The sequence below is a fragment of the Anas platyrhynchos genome, chromosome 21 (assembly GCF_047663525.1).
Source record: "Anas platyrhynchos isolate ZD024472 breed Pekin duck chromosome 21, IASCAAS_PekinDuck_T2T, whole genome shotgun sequence".
Lineage (NCBI taxonomy): Eukaryota > Metazoa > Chordata > Aves > Anseriformes > Anatidae > Anas > Anas platyrhynchos.
In genome coordinates, this window is record NC_092607.1 from 17,538,140 (window position 1) to 17,553,907 (window position 15,768).

Consider the following 15,768-nt stretch of genomic DNA (forward strand, 5'->3'; position numbering starts at 1 on the left):
GGAGTTTGGAGGGGGGAGGGGGGAGGGGGGAGGGAGAAGGGAGGGGGCGGGGCTTGCGCGGGGTGGGCACTGCGCATGCGCAGAGCGCGGCGCCACGCGGCGGCGCATGCGCGGTGCCGCCCCGTGACGCGAGGCCGCGCGCCGGTGGCGGAGGGGCGGGGGTGGGGGGCGGGAGCACCGGGAGAGGCCCCGGCCTGGTCCCGGTCCCGGTCCCGGTCCCGGTGCTGGGCCCGGCCCGGCCCGGTATGAGCCCAGGGATATGGCCCGAAGGAGCCCGCCTCGGAACGGGGGCGGCGGACACGGTAGGGGCCGGGCTGGGCCTTGGTGGTTCCGGTACCGGTAATACCGGAGGGGGGGTGGGGGGGGGGCGGTGTGTGTGTGAGGGGGGCACGGGGCTGACAGGGAGGGGATGGGGGGGAGGGGGCCTGGGGGGAACCCGGTACCGTGGGCAGCGCCCGGTACCGGGGGTGGGACCGGGCCCGGCCCCCGCCGAGCCCCGGGACAGGGGGCCTGAGGCCCGACCCCCCCCCCCCCGAGGCCCCCCCCCGAGGCCTTGAGGCCCGTACCGACCGCCGTTAATGGGCTGAGGGCCGGGCCCGGCCGCCGTTTTACCGGGAGACCCCCCCGGGGCTGCCCCCAGCCCGGTAACGGGACCCCCCCCCCCCCCACTACCGGGGCTGATTCGTGCTCCCGGGGCTTCTGCTGGGGGGGAGGGGGCGCACCGGGGGCTGGGGGTGTCCCCGGGGCTGCACCGGCACCTGTTGGCTGCAGCAAGCTGCTTTGGGTGGTTTTCACCCAAAAAGTGCCTAAAAATGGCCATTTTGGGGGCAGGACGGCAGGCTTGGACCCTGCCCCCGGTGCCACCCAGCAGAGCACCGGGTGGCAGCGGGCACCGATGGGACCCCCCCCAAAAAACCCCAGGGCTCGTCCCGATCCCCCCACCCCCCATTGAGGTCCTTGTCCCTTTGGGTCCCGGTACGGGGTCTGGGGGGCAGCCAGGGCCCGTCCCGCTGTGTCCCTGTGCCCACCTCCCCCCCTGGTGTGTCCCCCCCCTCTGTCCCTTCCCCCATGCTGACCCCCTCCCCGTTCTCTCCTCGCAGATTTTGACGCCAAAAAGAAGAGGAAAGTGGCGGAGATCTACCAGGCCCTGAACAGCGACCCCATCGACGTGGCCGCCCTCAGGCGCATGGCCATCAGCGAGGGGGGGCTCCTGACGGATGAGATCCGCTGCAAAGTGTGGCCGAAGCTGCTCAGCGTCAACACGGACGAGCTGCCCCCGCTGCCAGGTACGGAGCGGGGCTCAGAGGCTCTCCCTCACCTCCCCCCCGCGTGTATTTCCCCCCCTGAACCCACGTGGGAAGGGGATTTGTGCTGTAGAACGAGCACCGCAGCCTCACACGCTCCGTGTCCTACCTAAAGGGCTGAGCAGGAGGTGCTCAGCTTCCTAAAACAACCCTGCGGGGGCCTTGTTATCTGCAGGGACGGCGCTGGAGACAAATTTGCTCTCGATGGGGTTCTTGTGGAAAGTATCAGACTTAATTTCTGTCCTTCCAGCCCCGAGGCGGGCCGGGATACCCCGAGGGGTCTCTGCCAGGCGTAGCTGAAAGAGTTTGCACCAAGCTTGCGTGGCGTTTGGTCAGAAGAGAATTTAATTTCATTTTGTTTCATTTTTATGCCAGCAGAGGTAACTTGGAACGCCAGCAAATTCTTTTCCCTTCTGTTGTAGCCATCGCAGCTACCAGTTGTTTTTTTTTTTTTTTTCCCCTGGATTTCTTCTTTTAGCAAAGCATTCCCCATGGTGTGCCTCGCTGCTGGGAACCTGGAGCCAGAATGCTTCCAGGGGCTCTGGGAGCGGTGTCCAAGTGTCCTAACCTGTGTTATTTCACAAAATAATGGTTTGGTTTCCTCACACTGAGTGCTTCTCGTGCAGCAGCAAGGGCTGGCGTGACGTGGGGAGAAGGGGATGTGCACGGCCTCGTCCTCCTGGCTCCTGCAGGCTTCTCCCTGCTCCCTCTCCCCTCTCTGTTAACCATTTTCCTCTTCTTCCCAGCAGGAAAGGAGCTGCGAGAGGACAACAAGGATTACCAGCAGGTGCTGCTGGACGTGCGGCGCTCCCTGCGCCGCTTCCCCCCAGGTGAGAGGGGCACACGGGGGGGCAGAGGGGCTGCCTGCGGGCGGTGATCGGAGCAAATTCTGCTTTAGAGCTTCTAGGAAGCCGTGGTTTGGGTGATCAGAGCAAATTTTGGTTCAGAGCGGGCTCAGAGTTGGGTTTCCCTCCGTGCCTCGTGCAGCAGATCAAAGAGAGCCCCCAACCTTCGGAAGCGGAACGCCTCTGCAGTTGTTTAGTTCTGCTGGGGGCCCTGCTGGGCTATTTATAAAAGCTGTAATCCAGCAGCTCCCTGACTGCAGAGCAGTCGTTATTTCTGGCCAGAAGCTGCTTCCCCCTTCTGCTGCCTTTGTTTTTGCACAAGCAGTTGATTCACTGCGATTCTCGGAGCGCTCGAGCCCGGCTCCTGAAGGGTCTGCTGCTATTTCTGTTTTTTTTTTCTTTTTTTCTGCCCTTGAATGGCAGCCTCCTGCCTATTTTTAGAAACATCAGCGAAGTAGGGGAAAAGGAGAACTTTGTCACTGCGGGGACCTCCGCTGGGACTTTCTGCTTGGCCTCTGGGCATTTGATCTGTTGACAGGGGCTGCCAAAACCCGGCTGCAGCTGTGCATGGCAGGAACAATGTTTTTCCCGTGACATCCTGTCCCTAAACACGTGTTGTTAGCAGAAGACCGATATAAAACCGAGCTGATTGAGGCCTCGCAATCTGAGGCAGCTGGCACGCTTTCTGTGAAAACGGGTCCCGTCTCATTTTTTCCTAGAGCCCCTGGGAAATTAAAAATGATTAAAATGTCCTCAGCAGCGCTGGCTGCGCCGCGCAGCTCGCTCCTCGCAGCGCTGCACAAACATCTGTGAAAACCTCCCCGTCTTCCACGGTGACACCTCCCCAGGTAGGGGCCCTGCAGCAACCAGGATTACCAGGACTGGCTGGCGGAGTTTTGGGGGCAGGATTAGGAACCTGGATCTCTTTGTGCTTATTTCACCCCCCCTCCCTGTTGCACCACATCCTCCGTGACAGGCGGGCAGATAAACGTGCCGCGGGTCCTCCCCAGCCTGTCACCCCGCTGCTGTCCCCGCAGGGATGCCGGATGACCAGAGGGAAGGGCTTCAGGAGGAGCTCATCGATATCATCCTCCACGTCCTCCAGCGCAACCCCCAGCTGCACTACTACCAGGGCTACCACGACATCGTGGTCACCTTCCTGCTGGTGGTCGGCGACCGGCTGGCCACGGCTCTGGTGGAGAAGCTCTCAACGCACCACCTCAGGTACTGGGGGGGCTGAGGAGCTGCTGTGAGCCCCCTGGGGGCTCACGGGGGGCTGTGGGGGCTGCCCCAGAGCATGGTGCAGGAGCCTGCGAGGCAGAGCTGCAGCCTGGGGTTGGCACCCATCGTGTCCATCCCCAGAGGGGTGCTGCTGCGTGAGAGCACGTGGAGCTGCAGGGAGCTGTGCTGTGGGGAAGGGATAATTGGTGTTGGTTAATTTAGATCATCCTGCAGACGAAGCAGTGGTGCACATGCATTATTCACAGTGCCCGGGCTGTCTCTCCTGTCAGGGCCTCTCTGGCTCCCAGGGCAGAGCTTCCCACTCAGAGCCCTGGGCAGTTTTGTGCTCAACGTGTGGTCTGCCCAGCCCTGAGCCCCGGGGTAGGTGCTTCTCCTGGCTGGGCACCAAAATGGGAACAAGCCCTCGGCCAGGGAGTGCCTCAGAGGGATTTTCCCCCTTCAAAGTTGGGTTTCGGGTGCTGGAAAGGCTTTAGGGCTCGCACATACCGCAGAGAAAGAAGTGTCAGCTGGCACCACAGTGAAAATCTAGGTCCCAGATTTTGGATCCAAACCTTTGGATCCCAGATCTCTGTGCCCCTGTCAGTGGGGAGGGGGCAAGCCCAAAAACAAGAGAATGTCCCAGGGGTGGAGGCCACCCTACCAGCAGAGCTGATTATTACAAGTACATTTATTTCCCTTCTGGCCTCCTCCCCCAAGGAGAGCTCGCTGACCCCATGGCTTGACGGAATTCTTTTTAAATCTTTTTTTTTTTTCCCCAGGGATTTCATGGACCCAACGATGGACAACACCAAGCACATCTTGAATTACCTGATGCCCATCATAGACCAGGTGAACCCCGAGGTGCACGACTTCATGCAGAGGTACGCACACCAGGTTACTGCTCCCGGGGCCAGTAAACCCCAGTAACCCCCAGTACTGCACCAGTAACCCCCAGTACTGCACCAGCAAGCCCCAGCACCACCGTAGCTTCAGAATAAGTTGGCCCAGAGCTGGTGGAACAGGCCAAAGCCACGCGGAGCTGTGCTTCCAAGCAGACCCAAACGTATCCTGCCTGTACTGGGGGGTTTTCAGTGGCAGCATCTTCCCCCCAGCGGTCCCTATGGAGTAGCTGGGGGTTGTAGATTTTGCCATATAGGCAGAATAAAGCAGAAGCAGGGAGGTAAGTTGGAAAATTCAGCCAGGAGTCCTTTTCTGGGCAAGCCTCTGTTCCATTTCATGGCCAGAATGACCAAGTCGGATTGCAAATTCCCAGAAATGGGTTAAGTTTTAGGGTGGAAAAGAATCTGACAAGTTGGCCACGCTTCTGGATGTCAGGTGTCACCAGGCCAGGGTGCCAGATAACCCTCACATCGGGGTGCTCCCAAAAACTGGCAGTTTGGCCCTTCACCCTGGGCGCACCCTGCCCTGGGGGGGCCGTTTTGGGCTGGAGGTGAGCCGAGCAGTGGAAGCGCCTTGATTTGGGTGGGTGTCAGAGGTCGGTGGATGTGTGCTGAGCTCCAGATGCTCCTCTGACAGCCGGGGCTGTCTCCTGGGAGCGGAGGCACCGGGCAGGGACCTCCAGGGATGATTTTGGCACTCCCTCGGGGCCACCCTAACAGCTTCTCCCTCCCCACAGTGCCGAAGTGGGAACCATCTTTGCTCTCAGCTGGCTGATCACCTGGTTTGGGCACGTTCTGTCCGATTTCAGGCACGTGGTGCGATTATACGACTTCTTCCTGGCCTGCCACCCCCTGATGCCCATTTATTTTGCTGCCGTGGTAGGTGCTGGCTGGAGGGACGGGGGTTGGGTTAACCAAACCACGGCGGGGTGCTGGGTGGGGGCTGCCGAGGGTGAAACCATCACCCTGCTGTGCCCTGTCCCAGCGGGGCAGTGCTTTGGGGCAGCGTATCCCCTCAAAAAAGGGCAGGTTTTCCAAAAAGGAGTGAAATTCTTTCTTCTTCTGGCTCTGAAATGTGTTCTGGCGGGTGACAAGGAGTCATCCCTGCTTCCCTGGCCGTGCTCAGGGCTCTCGGTCCTCCCCGCAGATCGTGCTGTACCGGGAGCAAGAAGTCCTGGACTGCGAGTGCGACATGGCCTCTGTGCACCACCTCCTGTCCCAGATCCCACAGGACCTTCCTTACGAGACTCTGATCAGCAGAGCCGGGGACCTTTTTGTCCAGTTTCCTCCATCCGAGCTTGCCAGGGAGGCAGAGCAGCAGCAGGCTGAACGGTGAGTGCAGGGAGCACGGGGAGCATCTGTGTCCTGCCTGGTCCCCCGGCCGGGTCCTCCCTTGGTGCAAGGGGTGCTCCTCGTCCCCCTGGGTCACTCCTCATCCCCCTGGGTCACTCCTCGTCCCCCTGGGGTGCTCCTCGTCCCCCTGGGGTGCTCCACATCCCCCTGGGTCACTCCTCGACCCTCACCTTCTCTTGCAGAACCGCGGCTTCCACTTTTAAGGACTTTGAGCTGGCGTCAGTGCAGCAGAGACCGGACACTGTGTTGAGACAGCGCTTCAGGGAGCGGCTCCGAGGGGAGGAGAGGACAAAATCCATCCTGACCAAGCCCAGGACCAACCGCTTTGTCAAGCTGGCGGTGATGGGGCTGACGGTCGCGCTGGGAGCAGCCGCCCTGGCCGTGGTGAAGAGCGCTCTGGAGTGGGCGCCCAAATTCGAGCTGCAGATTTTCCCCTGAAGCCCGAGGCCGTGCTTTTCCTCCCCCGGTCTGCGCGCCCCGCGCCGATTTGGGATGATGGTGGCAGAAAGGACGTGTCTGGAAGCGACCTCCCTGAGGGTTTCTGTTCTTGGCCTTGGCAGGGGACTGGTGGTGAGCAGCCTGGGAGGATTTCTGCCCGCACCCACGCTCGCCTCGTCCCCTCAACCCCGTGCAGGTGACCACGAGGGCTCTGCCCAAGCGATCCCACGGCCTCTGCTGGAGGAGGGCACCCCAGCGGGGTGATGTTGTGTGTGTGTGTGTGTGTGTGTGTGCAGGGGCGAGGGGCTCTCACACTCCCGAGGAGCCCCCTGGCTCCACGTCGCCTCCCGCTGCTGGGGCTGCTGCCTTCTCTCACATCCTCCAGTGCTCTGACCTTTCTCTTCCCTTCAGGCACCTCTGAGTAGAGGCAGTCGTGTCCCAGCACCCTGCCCTGAGGCCGTCTCCCACACCCAACGCTCCGGGGACTCCGTTTGCTCCCTCATCCTTGTGGTCTGGTCAGTTTGTAGGGCAGGGGGCAGGGGACGGGGGCACGTCCGTGGGACCGCTGCAGGGAGCGGGGTCCTGCACCAGGTGAGATGAGAGTCCCTCATCCTCTAGCACTCCCTGCAGCCTCTCACAGCTCTGGGAGCGGGTTCTGAGGTGGAAAAAGCCTTTTTCCACCTTTCCAACCAGTTTGCACAAGACAGGAGTCAGCGGTGTAGGAGCCTGTCACAATTCTTCCCCCACAAACTGCCCAGACCAGCATCACCCCCCAGGATAATGTGAGGGATTTCCCCGAAAGACCACCCCGAACCCTGCATCCCCCAAGCCCTGCCTGTCCCCTGCCAGCCTGGCTGCTCCCTGCCTGCTGGGGAAGCTCGGCAGCGTTCCCCTAAATATCTCCCTGCCCCCTAAAACAAAGCCAACAGACACTACCTGCCTCTACCTCTCCCCCAAGCTGCTAAACCCTCCCGCAAGTGCCCTTACCTGCCCCCTGCCGCTTCCCCCCCCTGCTGCCTCGTGCCCAAAACCGCCTGTGCCGTGCCCGGGGGGGCTGCAAGCCTCAAAAACCAGCGTGGAGGAGTTGCAGATCCCTGGTTATGGAGGAAAACAGCCCCGTGAGGCTCAGCCCCCTCCTGTCCCCAGCCGAATTGTGTGAATTGTGCATGGGGTTGCTCCGGGGGCTCACCCGGTGCAGGGGGGGGCAGCAGGAGCCATTCCCTCACCCCTGGGGGTGTCCCCGCTGCTCCTGGGGGCTTTGGGATCCCGGGGGTGAAGGCAGCGGGGTGCGATCCCGCCGGGCAGCAGCGGTGAGGGGGGCAGGCTGTGACTTAGCACTTTAGAAATTGGTGGTACGGGAGAGTTGGTGGTGGCCGTGCCATGAGCCGGGGGTGCTGCCGGGGGTCCTGCCCCCCACCCGGGGCATTTCAGGCCCCCACTGCCCCCGGCTGAGGGGCAGCTCCCGCAGCCCCGCGCGCTGCCCACCCTGCACTTTAGTTCCTGCGTTGTTTGGGGGCGGGAGGTGGTCTCCTGGGGTGCTTCACTTAACTCTGTACAGACTTATACAGACCTGTGTAAATGCGGATTTGTACAAACCCTCAAAACTGTAAAATAAACACTTAACTAAACCCTTTTTTCCCTCTCCTTGGGCAGGGGCAGCGCCGACCCCCGCAGCGCGTGGGAAGAGGAGCGGGAGCAGCAGAGCCAAAGGAGAGGTTTTTGTGCTGCTGCCGGGGCTGGGGGGACGCCAGGTCCTGCTCGTGCCGCCTGCTCTCCGTCCCCGCTGTCCCCACGCCAGCGGTGCCACCGGGCTGGAAATAACCCGGGGCAGGAGGAGATCCCGGTGCTGCCCGGGCACGGTGCCCCCGGGGCCGTGTTTACCAGCGAGGCCGGGGTTATTTTTATCTTGCTCCGACTTCCTCTCCAGGAGCAATTTTCTGAGCAGCGCTCGCAGTCCTGGGGGAGGAAGGCACCAAGGCACTGGCAGAGGCCCCACGGCGCTGGCTGCCCCCCAGCCCCTTCCCCCTGGGATTGTTGGGGCTGGGGGAATGAATTTGGGGGGCCTGCGAGGTCAGGGAAGGGGAGACAACCTGGTGGAGGAGGAGATGAGCTTGCTGGGCTTTGAGAGGAGGAAAAATGCCCCTCGGGGGCTGAGCAGCAAAAGGCTGGGGTTCAGGGGGTCCGACCCTCGTGGGCAGGGGGTGGCGCAGGGCACAGCGAGCCCCCAGGGCCTGACTGGGATCCGGGATGGGATCTGATGGGGCTGGGGCCAGCTGGGATCTGCTCTGTGCTGGGGGGCTGCTCCCACCCCATCCCATCCCATCCCATCCCACCCCACCCACAATGCCCTGGCCCAAGCATCCTCCCCGCTCCCTCCCCTGCTCCAGGGTTTGACGCAGCCGCAGCACCTGAGCCAGGAGATTTCTCAGCATCTTTACTGAGCCCTCCAGCAGCCGGGACACGGTGGGGAGGGGGGGTCACCCCATGGGGTGCAACCGGGTGTCCCCCACTGCCCCCCCCCAGCTTCATGCCTCCCTCCGGGGCTGGACGCTCTGGACGCAGGAGGCACCGAACGGCACGGCCGTGGGGCTGCTGTGGCAAAGTATGGGGGAGAGCTGCTGCTCCTCATCCTGGGGGCTCGGCGGGACCCCCCCGGCAGGGCTCAGCACGCAGCAGAGGAGCCCCACGGCGCTCAGCACCGCGGCCGCCGTGCACAGCGCCAGGCCCAGCAGCCGGCACGCGCCCAGCACCTGGTTGTAGCGCGCTGCCCGCGGGTCCAGCACCACGAAATCCTCCTCCCCGATGCCCTCCAGTTTGGGGGGCACCAACCAGCCCATGCCCAGGGCGGCCGCCCCCACCAGCAGGAGCAGGGTCCCCGTGGAGAGGCTCACCTGGGGACAGGGGATGGGGCTGGGACACCCAACGGGGCGCGGGGTGCCGGGGTGGGATGCGCCCCCAAGCAGGACAGGGTGGGAAAAAGGATTTAGGGGGGATAAGGGGGGGGTCTTACCTTCCATATAACAGAGGGCCGGGTGCTGGGGGGGCGGGCAGGTGAGGGTTCAGCCCCAACCCCATCCGGGCTGGCCCTGGTGAAGTCCTTGTAGAAGAGGTGGAGGTAGGAGCGCACCCCATACCACTGCCCCTGCGCCACGCCGGGGCCACCGCCACAGCTGCAGGCGGGCATCGGGCCTGGGGGGGGCACAAAAGGGGCAAAGGGGGGGCAACCCCACAGCCAGAGCCCTCCCCGCAGTCACGGCACCCGCGGGGCTGAGCCAGGTCCTGCGCCCACCCCCCAAAGGATGGGGGATTGGTGATGGCTGCGTGCGCCTGGCTCGTTTTGGGGAGCACCAAGAGGGGACCCCAAAAGCTGCCCACGTGCTCAGGACGGCGAGGCCACGTCCCAGGGGGTACCGGGGGCATCTTGGGGCTTATCCCATGGGGTTTCCCTAAGGGATGGAGTTTGGGGGGGGGGAGGTGGGGGGGTGATGACAGCCCCCTGCCCCATCCTGGGGTGGCTCCAGCCCCATGCCCGCAGGATCAGGCCCTGCATCAGGCCACCGGAGCCACCCAATCGCCGGTGATGGGGAAGGAGGGGCGGTGGTGGGGTTGGGGGGGGGGACACAGGGGGGTCACGGCCACCACCGTGCCCCCCAAAAGGCACGGCAGCCCCTTTGGGGTGACCGCCTCGTGATGGGGCACGGCCACCCCGTCCCTCCCGCCACCCCAGTGGGGCATTGCCATGGGAACTGCCTGCTCAGCCCTTCGTCACCGTCACCGCGGCCCCGCAGCGTGTGCGGGGAGGGGGGGGGGCGGGGGGGCGACGCTGGGACCCTTTCGGTGCCGGCTGCGAGCTGAACAAAGCCCTGAGCTGGATGGAGAGGGCCGGGGGGGGGCTGCCCCCACCGCTGGGGACATCCCGGGGCCACCGTCCCCGTGCAGCAGCGGGGTCCTTCGTGCACGCAGGGGGTGCTGCCTGGTTTTGGGGGGGATACCCTCATCCTGCACCCCCCCCATGCACCCCCAAACAGCCTCCCCCCTGCTCACACCCCCCCCTGCTCCCCTCTTACCTCTGGGGGGGGGGCTTCAGCGCATCCTTCCCCGTCCCGGTGCCATCACACCAGCGCTCGCCCTGCTGTCCCCAAGGGCTTTGAGGCAGCGCTGGGCACCGCACGGCTCCCGGGGGGGGGATTTTGGGGTGTCAGGGAGGGGGGAGCAGGGACAGCAGGTCCCTGCTGGAGCTGCCACCACCGTGTGAGTCAGAGCAGGGCTGGCAGCGGGGGCACGTGGCCGCTCGGCGAGGCCAGGCTGGGCCCACGGGCACCCCGCTGCCCCCCAGGGTGGTCCCGGACCCCACAAAGAAACCCGGACCCGTGGGCTGGGGGGGGGAGAAGGAGGGGAAGGGGATGCTCTGCCAGAGCCCTGGTGCCATGGGGATCACTGCCAGGCCCCCCCGGTGTTGGCGCAGCCCCACAGCGGGTGCTGCACCATGGGGTGGGGGGCACAGCAGAATGGGACCCCCCCCCAGGTACCAGCCCTGGGTGGGGAGGGGATGGGCAGGGAGGGGAGGGGAGGGGAGGGCAGGCGGTACCCAGGGATGCTCCGGGCAATCCCTTGTTGCCATGGCAACTGCTGGGGGGGGAGTGACGCGAGCATCGTGTGCCCCCCCCAAAAGGACCCCTTTTGGGGCCAGATCACCTGGATGAGTGGGGACCCCACGGGGGTCCTGCGTCCGGGCAGGGCGAAGCTCCTGCAGGGTGGGCTCCCGTGGCTCAGGGTGGGAGCAGAGGGGGCGCTGGGGGAGCTCGGGGTCATTCTGGGGTGCCCTGGGTGGGCAGGGGGCCATGGGGGGGCCCCACAGGGCACTGGGGGAACCACTGGGAGCGGGCAGGGAGGCGCGAGGCGGCGCAGCAGGAGGCGGAGGCGCGCGGAGCAGACCACCACACTTTTATTCCATAGTCACAACACCAGGAGAACCATTAGCCGAGCTTCCCCAACACCGGCCGTGGCTTCGGGCCGTGCCCTGCTAGTCCAGGCCGGTGCCCCCCCCACCACCCCCCCAAAAAAACGCCAGGTACAGGACCCCTCACGAACACAGCACCAACGGGAACCCCGAGCGCTCGCCGCGGCTCCGGCCCGCTCGGCCGCCGCCCGGGCGGCTTCTTTCCTGAGAGAGGTTTGGTTTTTTTTATTTTTTATTATTATTATTATTAATTTATTATTATTTATTATTATTATAGTGATGAGGGATGGCGCAGGCACACTCGCTCGCACACGCGCGCGCCAGCCCAGCACCGGGCAGCTGGTGGGGGGGGGAGCTCGGCGGGACGGACGCGGGGGCTCTACAAGCACTACAACCACACGGCACAGAAATAAAAACCCCACCACCCACGGCCACGACGCGCCGCTCGCCCCCCCGGATGCACCCCACGAGGCAGAGGAAGGGGGGGACGAAGAAGAAGCAAATGGTGTTGTGCTTGAGGCCGGGCTCCGGCTCGCGGCACGGAGCCAAAGCCTGCTCCTGAGGAAACGCCCGGCAGCGCCCCGGGGATGTGGCCCCCCCAATCCTTGGGGTGAGCAGACGCGGGATGCCAGCCCCTCACCGAGCCCTGCCGGTACTGGGGGGGCTTCAGCTCCGCCACGGGAGGGGAATTTTGGGGCTCCGGGCAGGGCACGAGCACCCTGAGAAGGCAGCGAGGTGCTGGGCGAGAGCGGTGCGCCGGGAAGCCCTTGAGCGGAGCCGCAGGTGCCCACGAACCCCAAACTCATTTTGGGGGGGTAGGAGCGGGCTGGGGGCGCCGCTGCCCCCCCCCCCAATATTTGGCTTTGCTGGGAACGGCCTGGATGAGGATACCCGGGGCTGGTGGGGAATTTGGGGGGTGGGGGGGGGGACAGGGACGCGCTCTACACGGGGAACACGCGGCTGGGGCGCGGTGCCCGCCCGCCTGGGGGGCACCTAAACACCGTGGGTAACGCGACGCCAGACACACACACACGCACGGCTACCTCTACACACCTACACATCGAGAATGCTGACGGCCGGGGGGGCTCACGGGGGGGGTGGCTGGAGCAGAGCCCCCCCACACACACCCCCCGTAGCCACCCGGCACCGGGGCTGGAGGACACCGGGCGCCCTTGAGCAGGGAACGGGGCCGCGGCGCTCCCTGCGGCTCCTCCCATGCTGTGGGGCCGTGCCCGTGCCCACCCGTGATGGGGATGTGGGGGGGGGGTCTGTGAGCAGCCCCCCATCGCTCCCCATGGAGGGGGACGCCGGGGGGCTGAGCTGCACAAAGCTGGAGGATGGGGGAGCCCCTAAGTGGGGAGGGAGCCCCAAAAGGGAGAGGGAGCCCCAAAAGGGGGAAGGAGCCCCAAAGTGGGGAGGGAACCCGGCTGCCCCAGTAGGGCCAGGGGGGCTCCCAAACGCCCCAGAGCCCCCCTTGGGATTTGGGGACCCGAGAGGCTGCTTCACGCCTTGGTCCCTGCCGTGCCGCTGTGGGACAGGGCTCAAAGCCCCATGCGGCTCCTCCGGGTGCTGCCAGCCCCCGTCCCTGTGGGTTTGAGCACCCGGAGTCCCCACCGCCACCACCCCAAACATCTCAGCCCTCCCTGAGCACAGCCCCCCCTTGCCCTATGCAGCCCCCTGCCCACCCTTGCCGCCCGCCGGCACCGCGGCCACGTGCTCGCAGGCAGCGGCAGGAGGCGGATCGCTGCGGAAAGGAGCCATTAGGAACAGCAAAGAAAAAAAACCCGGCTGGGGGAGCCTCTGCGGCAGGACCTGCCCTGCTGGGAAGCTCGGCGGCGGCGGCGGTGCTCTGCGGTGAAGCCCACGCTTGGCGGCACGGCCGGACCCCAAGGCGCATCCATCGCGGAGCGTCGCCGCGCCGGAGCTGCCCGCACCCCACAAACCCAACCTCACCGCTGCCGGCGGCCCCGTTTCGGGTGCTGGTTTAAGGCAGATCTCCCGCAGAAGCTCTTCCCACAGCCCTGGCTGCGTGCTCCCTGCTGGCACGGCACACGGTGGCCGGGCACGGTGGGATCAGGCTCTGCTTGGAGCCGCAGGCTCGCTCCCTGTGCCCAAAGGTGCCCCCACGGGTGCTAAATCCCAACTGGGGCTGCCCCGGGTACGGCTTGGCCCCGGCCTGGGCTCGTCGCTGGCACCAGGGGCGCGGGGTGGCTCCGGGCACGGGTTCTTCCCCCCCGCGGCACGGGCGCCTCTGCACGGATGTCTGGAGAGAGGAGAAACTCAGCCTCCCCGCTCCACGTGCGGATCACGTGCGTGCAACTTCGCCCTTCCCCAAACTCAGCGGCGGGGAGCCCGCGCGCCGCGGCCAAATCGCAGGGAGAGCGCCGGCCCCGCGGGACCCCCAAAACCCAAAATTGGGGAACCCCCATGAACGGGGAACCCCAAGGAGGGCCCTGCTCTGAGTGGGCTCTGCCAGCCCAGAAAGCACCGGGCGCGGCGTGGCCGCCGGGAGCCCTCCCCAAGGGCTGCTACGAGGAGGAGAAAATTGAAGACGTGCTTTAAATGCAGCCAAAAAAGCAAAATAAGAAATCAAAACGGGCTGTTCCCCGGGGGGTGCACGGCGGGGGTCGAGGGATGGGTGGGACCAAGGCTGGCGTGGGTGCTCCCGCTGCCCGAGAGGGAGACGGGAGCACCGGGAGCAGCTCGGTGACAATGAAACCCCCGTCGGACCCTCGCCTGTCACGGGCAGGGGGACACGGCGGAGAGCCACAGGGCCCGGGGCGAGGGGTCGCGGGGCGAGGAGCAGCGGGGCTGCAGCCCTGCACCACGGCGGGCGGAGGAGGAGGAGGAGGAGGAGGAGGAGGAGGAGGAGAGGGAGGAAGAGGAGTGGGTGTGTGCCGGGGGGATGGGGGGGAGCAGGGAGCTCTGCCTTCCAGCGGCTTCAAGGCAAAATACCTGATTCCTGCATGTAAACAGCTGGTTTTGTGTTTTTGTTTTTTTTTTTCTTCCTGTTATTTTTTTTTATATATGACCTGATTGTGGGTAAAAAAAAAAAAAAAGAGAGATTTACCTGCAGAGCGCGGGGACTCAGTAGGTAAAAACCAAGTCCGAGATGCTGGACATGAGCCAGTCCCCCGCGATCATCTCCGTCACCTCGGGCGTGCAATAGTCCGGGAACTCGAAGTGCGAGGAGCTTCCCCGCGGGAACAGGTCCAGGTCCTTGTCGAAGCCGCACCAGTCCACGGTACCGCACGCCGTGCTGGTGGTGGTGGCAGGGGGGGGGGCCCGGCCGGCCACGACGCCCCCCGGCAGCTCTTCCTCCAGCTCCTCGTCGGAGGAGCTGAAGGAGGAGGGCGGCGAGCTGGCCGGCATGGGCGAGGGCATCCCGCTCTCCGGAGACGTCCCCGGTTCAGCACCGGTGGTGACGGTGACATCGGTGACAGCGGCGGGGCTGGGGGGCGCGGGGGGCTCCGTGGGGCTGCGCTCACCGGTGGGCACCGCGGCCGTGCCGGGAGAGTCCTCGGTGGCCACCTCGCCGTCGGGCTCCTGCGTTTGGGGACCGGCGGGGGTTTTGGCGTGCTGCCTCCGGCCAGTGGGGACACGACCGAGCACCGAGGGCTTGATCTTGACCGGGAGGCGCGGACGAGCGGTGGCGGTGGCGGCGTTGGTGGCGTTGGTGGCACCCACCTTGCCCTTTTTCCGCGGCCGGTACTTGTAGTCGGGGTAATCGGCCATGTGCTTGAGGCGCAGGCGCTCGGCCTCGCGGACAAAAGGGATCTTCTCGGAGTCGTGCAGGAGCTGCCAGCGGCGCCCCAAGCGCTTGGAGATTTCGGCGTTGTGCATGTCGGGCCACTGGTCCATGATCTTGCGGCGTTCGTGCTGGGACCACACCATGAAGGCGTTCATGGGCCGCTTGATGTGCCCGCTGGGGGTCTTGCACCAACCCGGTTCCGACGTCCCACCCGGTACCGGGGGGCACGGCTCCCGACGCCCCTCCGCGCCCCGGTTCCGGGGGGTTCGCTGCACCATGCTGCCCGCCGACACCGCCACCGGGGTCCCCGGTGCTGCTCCTCCGACACCACCGACACCGCCTCCGCCGCTGCTTCCTCGCCCACCGCCGCCGCCGCCGCCGCCCCCCCGCCGGCCGCTACGCCCCCATTGTGCCGAACGGGAGGCGGCGGCGGCGGCGGTGGGGCGGGGCGCAGGGGGCCGCGGAGGGGCCCGGGGGCGCACGGCGGGGAGGAACCGGGAGCCGGTGGGAGCTCGGGGAGCCGCGGGGATGGGGAGGGGGGGGCTCCGGGAGGAGCCGCACCGGGGCCGGGATGCTCCGGGATGCTCCGGATCGCACCGGGGATGCTCCCGGTTGCTCGGCACTGCTGACCGGGGATGCTCCGGTTCGGAACCGGGATGCCCCGGACAGGACCGGGGATGCTCCGGGAGGCTCCGCACCGGCCCCGCCGACCGGGGCTGCTGCTCCGTTGGGTTCCTCCGGTGCTCCGGTGATGCTGCGGTGGCGGCGGAGGGGCCGGGGGTGCGCGGGGGCGGTGCGGGCAGCCCCGGGAACCGCCCGCCCCGCGCCCCCCGGTGCCTCTCTTATAGCCGCCGCCGCCGCCGCCGCCCCGCCCCCGGTAAACACGGCCGCGAGGGGCTGTCAATGGCGGGCAACGCCCCCCCAACCCCCCCGTACCCGGGCCATTGGCCGCGGGGCGGGGGGGAAACGGTGGCAGCCGCCAATGGGCGCCCACCGG

The 15,768-nt window shown here is 65.8% G+C and overlaps 3 protein-coding genes across 5 annotated transcripts; 1 reads left to right on the forward strand and 2 right to left on the reverse strand.

Annotated features, from left to right (window-relative positions):
- Positions 1 to 125: 125 nt before the first annotated feature.
- Positions 126 to 7,688, forward strand: TBC1D20 (TBC1 domain family member 20). 2 transcript variants are annotated; one of them, XM_038166197.2, is made up of 8 exons: positions 126 to 302; positions 1,101 to 1,286; positions 2,054 to 2,134; positions 3,187 to 3,373; positions 4,150 to 4,251; positions 5,007 to 5,148; positions 5,417 to 5,601; positions 5,805 to 7,688. In XM_038166197.2, exons 1-8 carry the CDS (start codon positions 260 to 262, stop codon positions 6,058 to 6,060), a joined length of 1,182 nt encoding a protein of 393 aa, XP_038022125.1. In that variant the 5' UTR covers positions 126 to 259; the 3' UTR covers positions 6,061 to 7,688. The 2 variants fall into 2 exon arrangements, with proteins under 2 accessions (XP_038022125.1, XP_071882483.1); XM_072026382.1 differs by having other exon boundaries at positions 2,051 to 2,134; positions 5,805 to 6,205.
- An 897-nt stretch (positions 7,689 to 8,585) lies between these two features.
- Positions 8,586 to 12,781, reverse strand: NRSN2 (neurensin 2). Its single transcript, XM_027442888.3, has 3 exons — positions 12,706 to 12,781; positions 9,071 to 9,300; positions 8,586 to 8,951 (listed from the first exon to the last, which is right to left on the reverse strand). The coding sequence occupies exons 1-3, from the start codon at positions 12,779 to 12,781 to the stop codon at positions 8,586 to 8,588; spliced, it is 672 nt and encodes a 223-aa protein (XP_027298689.3).
- Positions 11,124 to 15,714, reverse strand: SOX12 (SRY-box transcription factor 12). Of its 2 annotated transcripts, none has more exons than XM_038166200.2 (2): positions 14,091 to 15,714; positions 11,124 to 13,283 (listed from the first exon to the last, which is right to left on the reverse strand). In XM_038166200.2, the coding sequence occupies exon 1, from the start codon at positions 15,047 to 15,049 to the stop codon at positions 14,108 to 14,110; it is 942 nt and encodes a 313-aa protein (XP_038022128.1). In that variant the 5' UTR covers positions 15,050 to 15,714; the 3' UTR covers positions 11,124 to 13,283; positions 14,091 to 14,107. The 2 variants fall into 2 exon arrangements, with proteins under 2 accessions (XP_038022128.1, XP_038022129.1); XM_038166201.2 differs by lacking the exon at positions 11,124 to 13,283 and having other exon boundaries at positions 14,008 to 14,566; positions 14,708 to 15,714.
- Between the last annotated feature and the right edge of the window lie 54 nt (positions 15,715 to 15,768).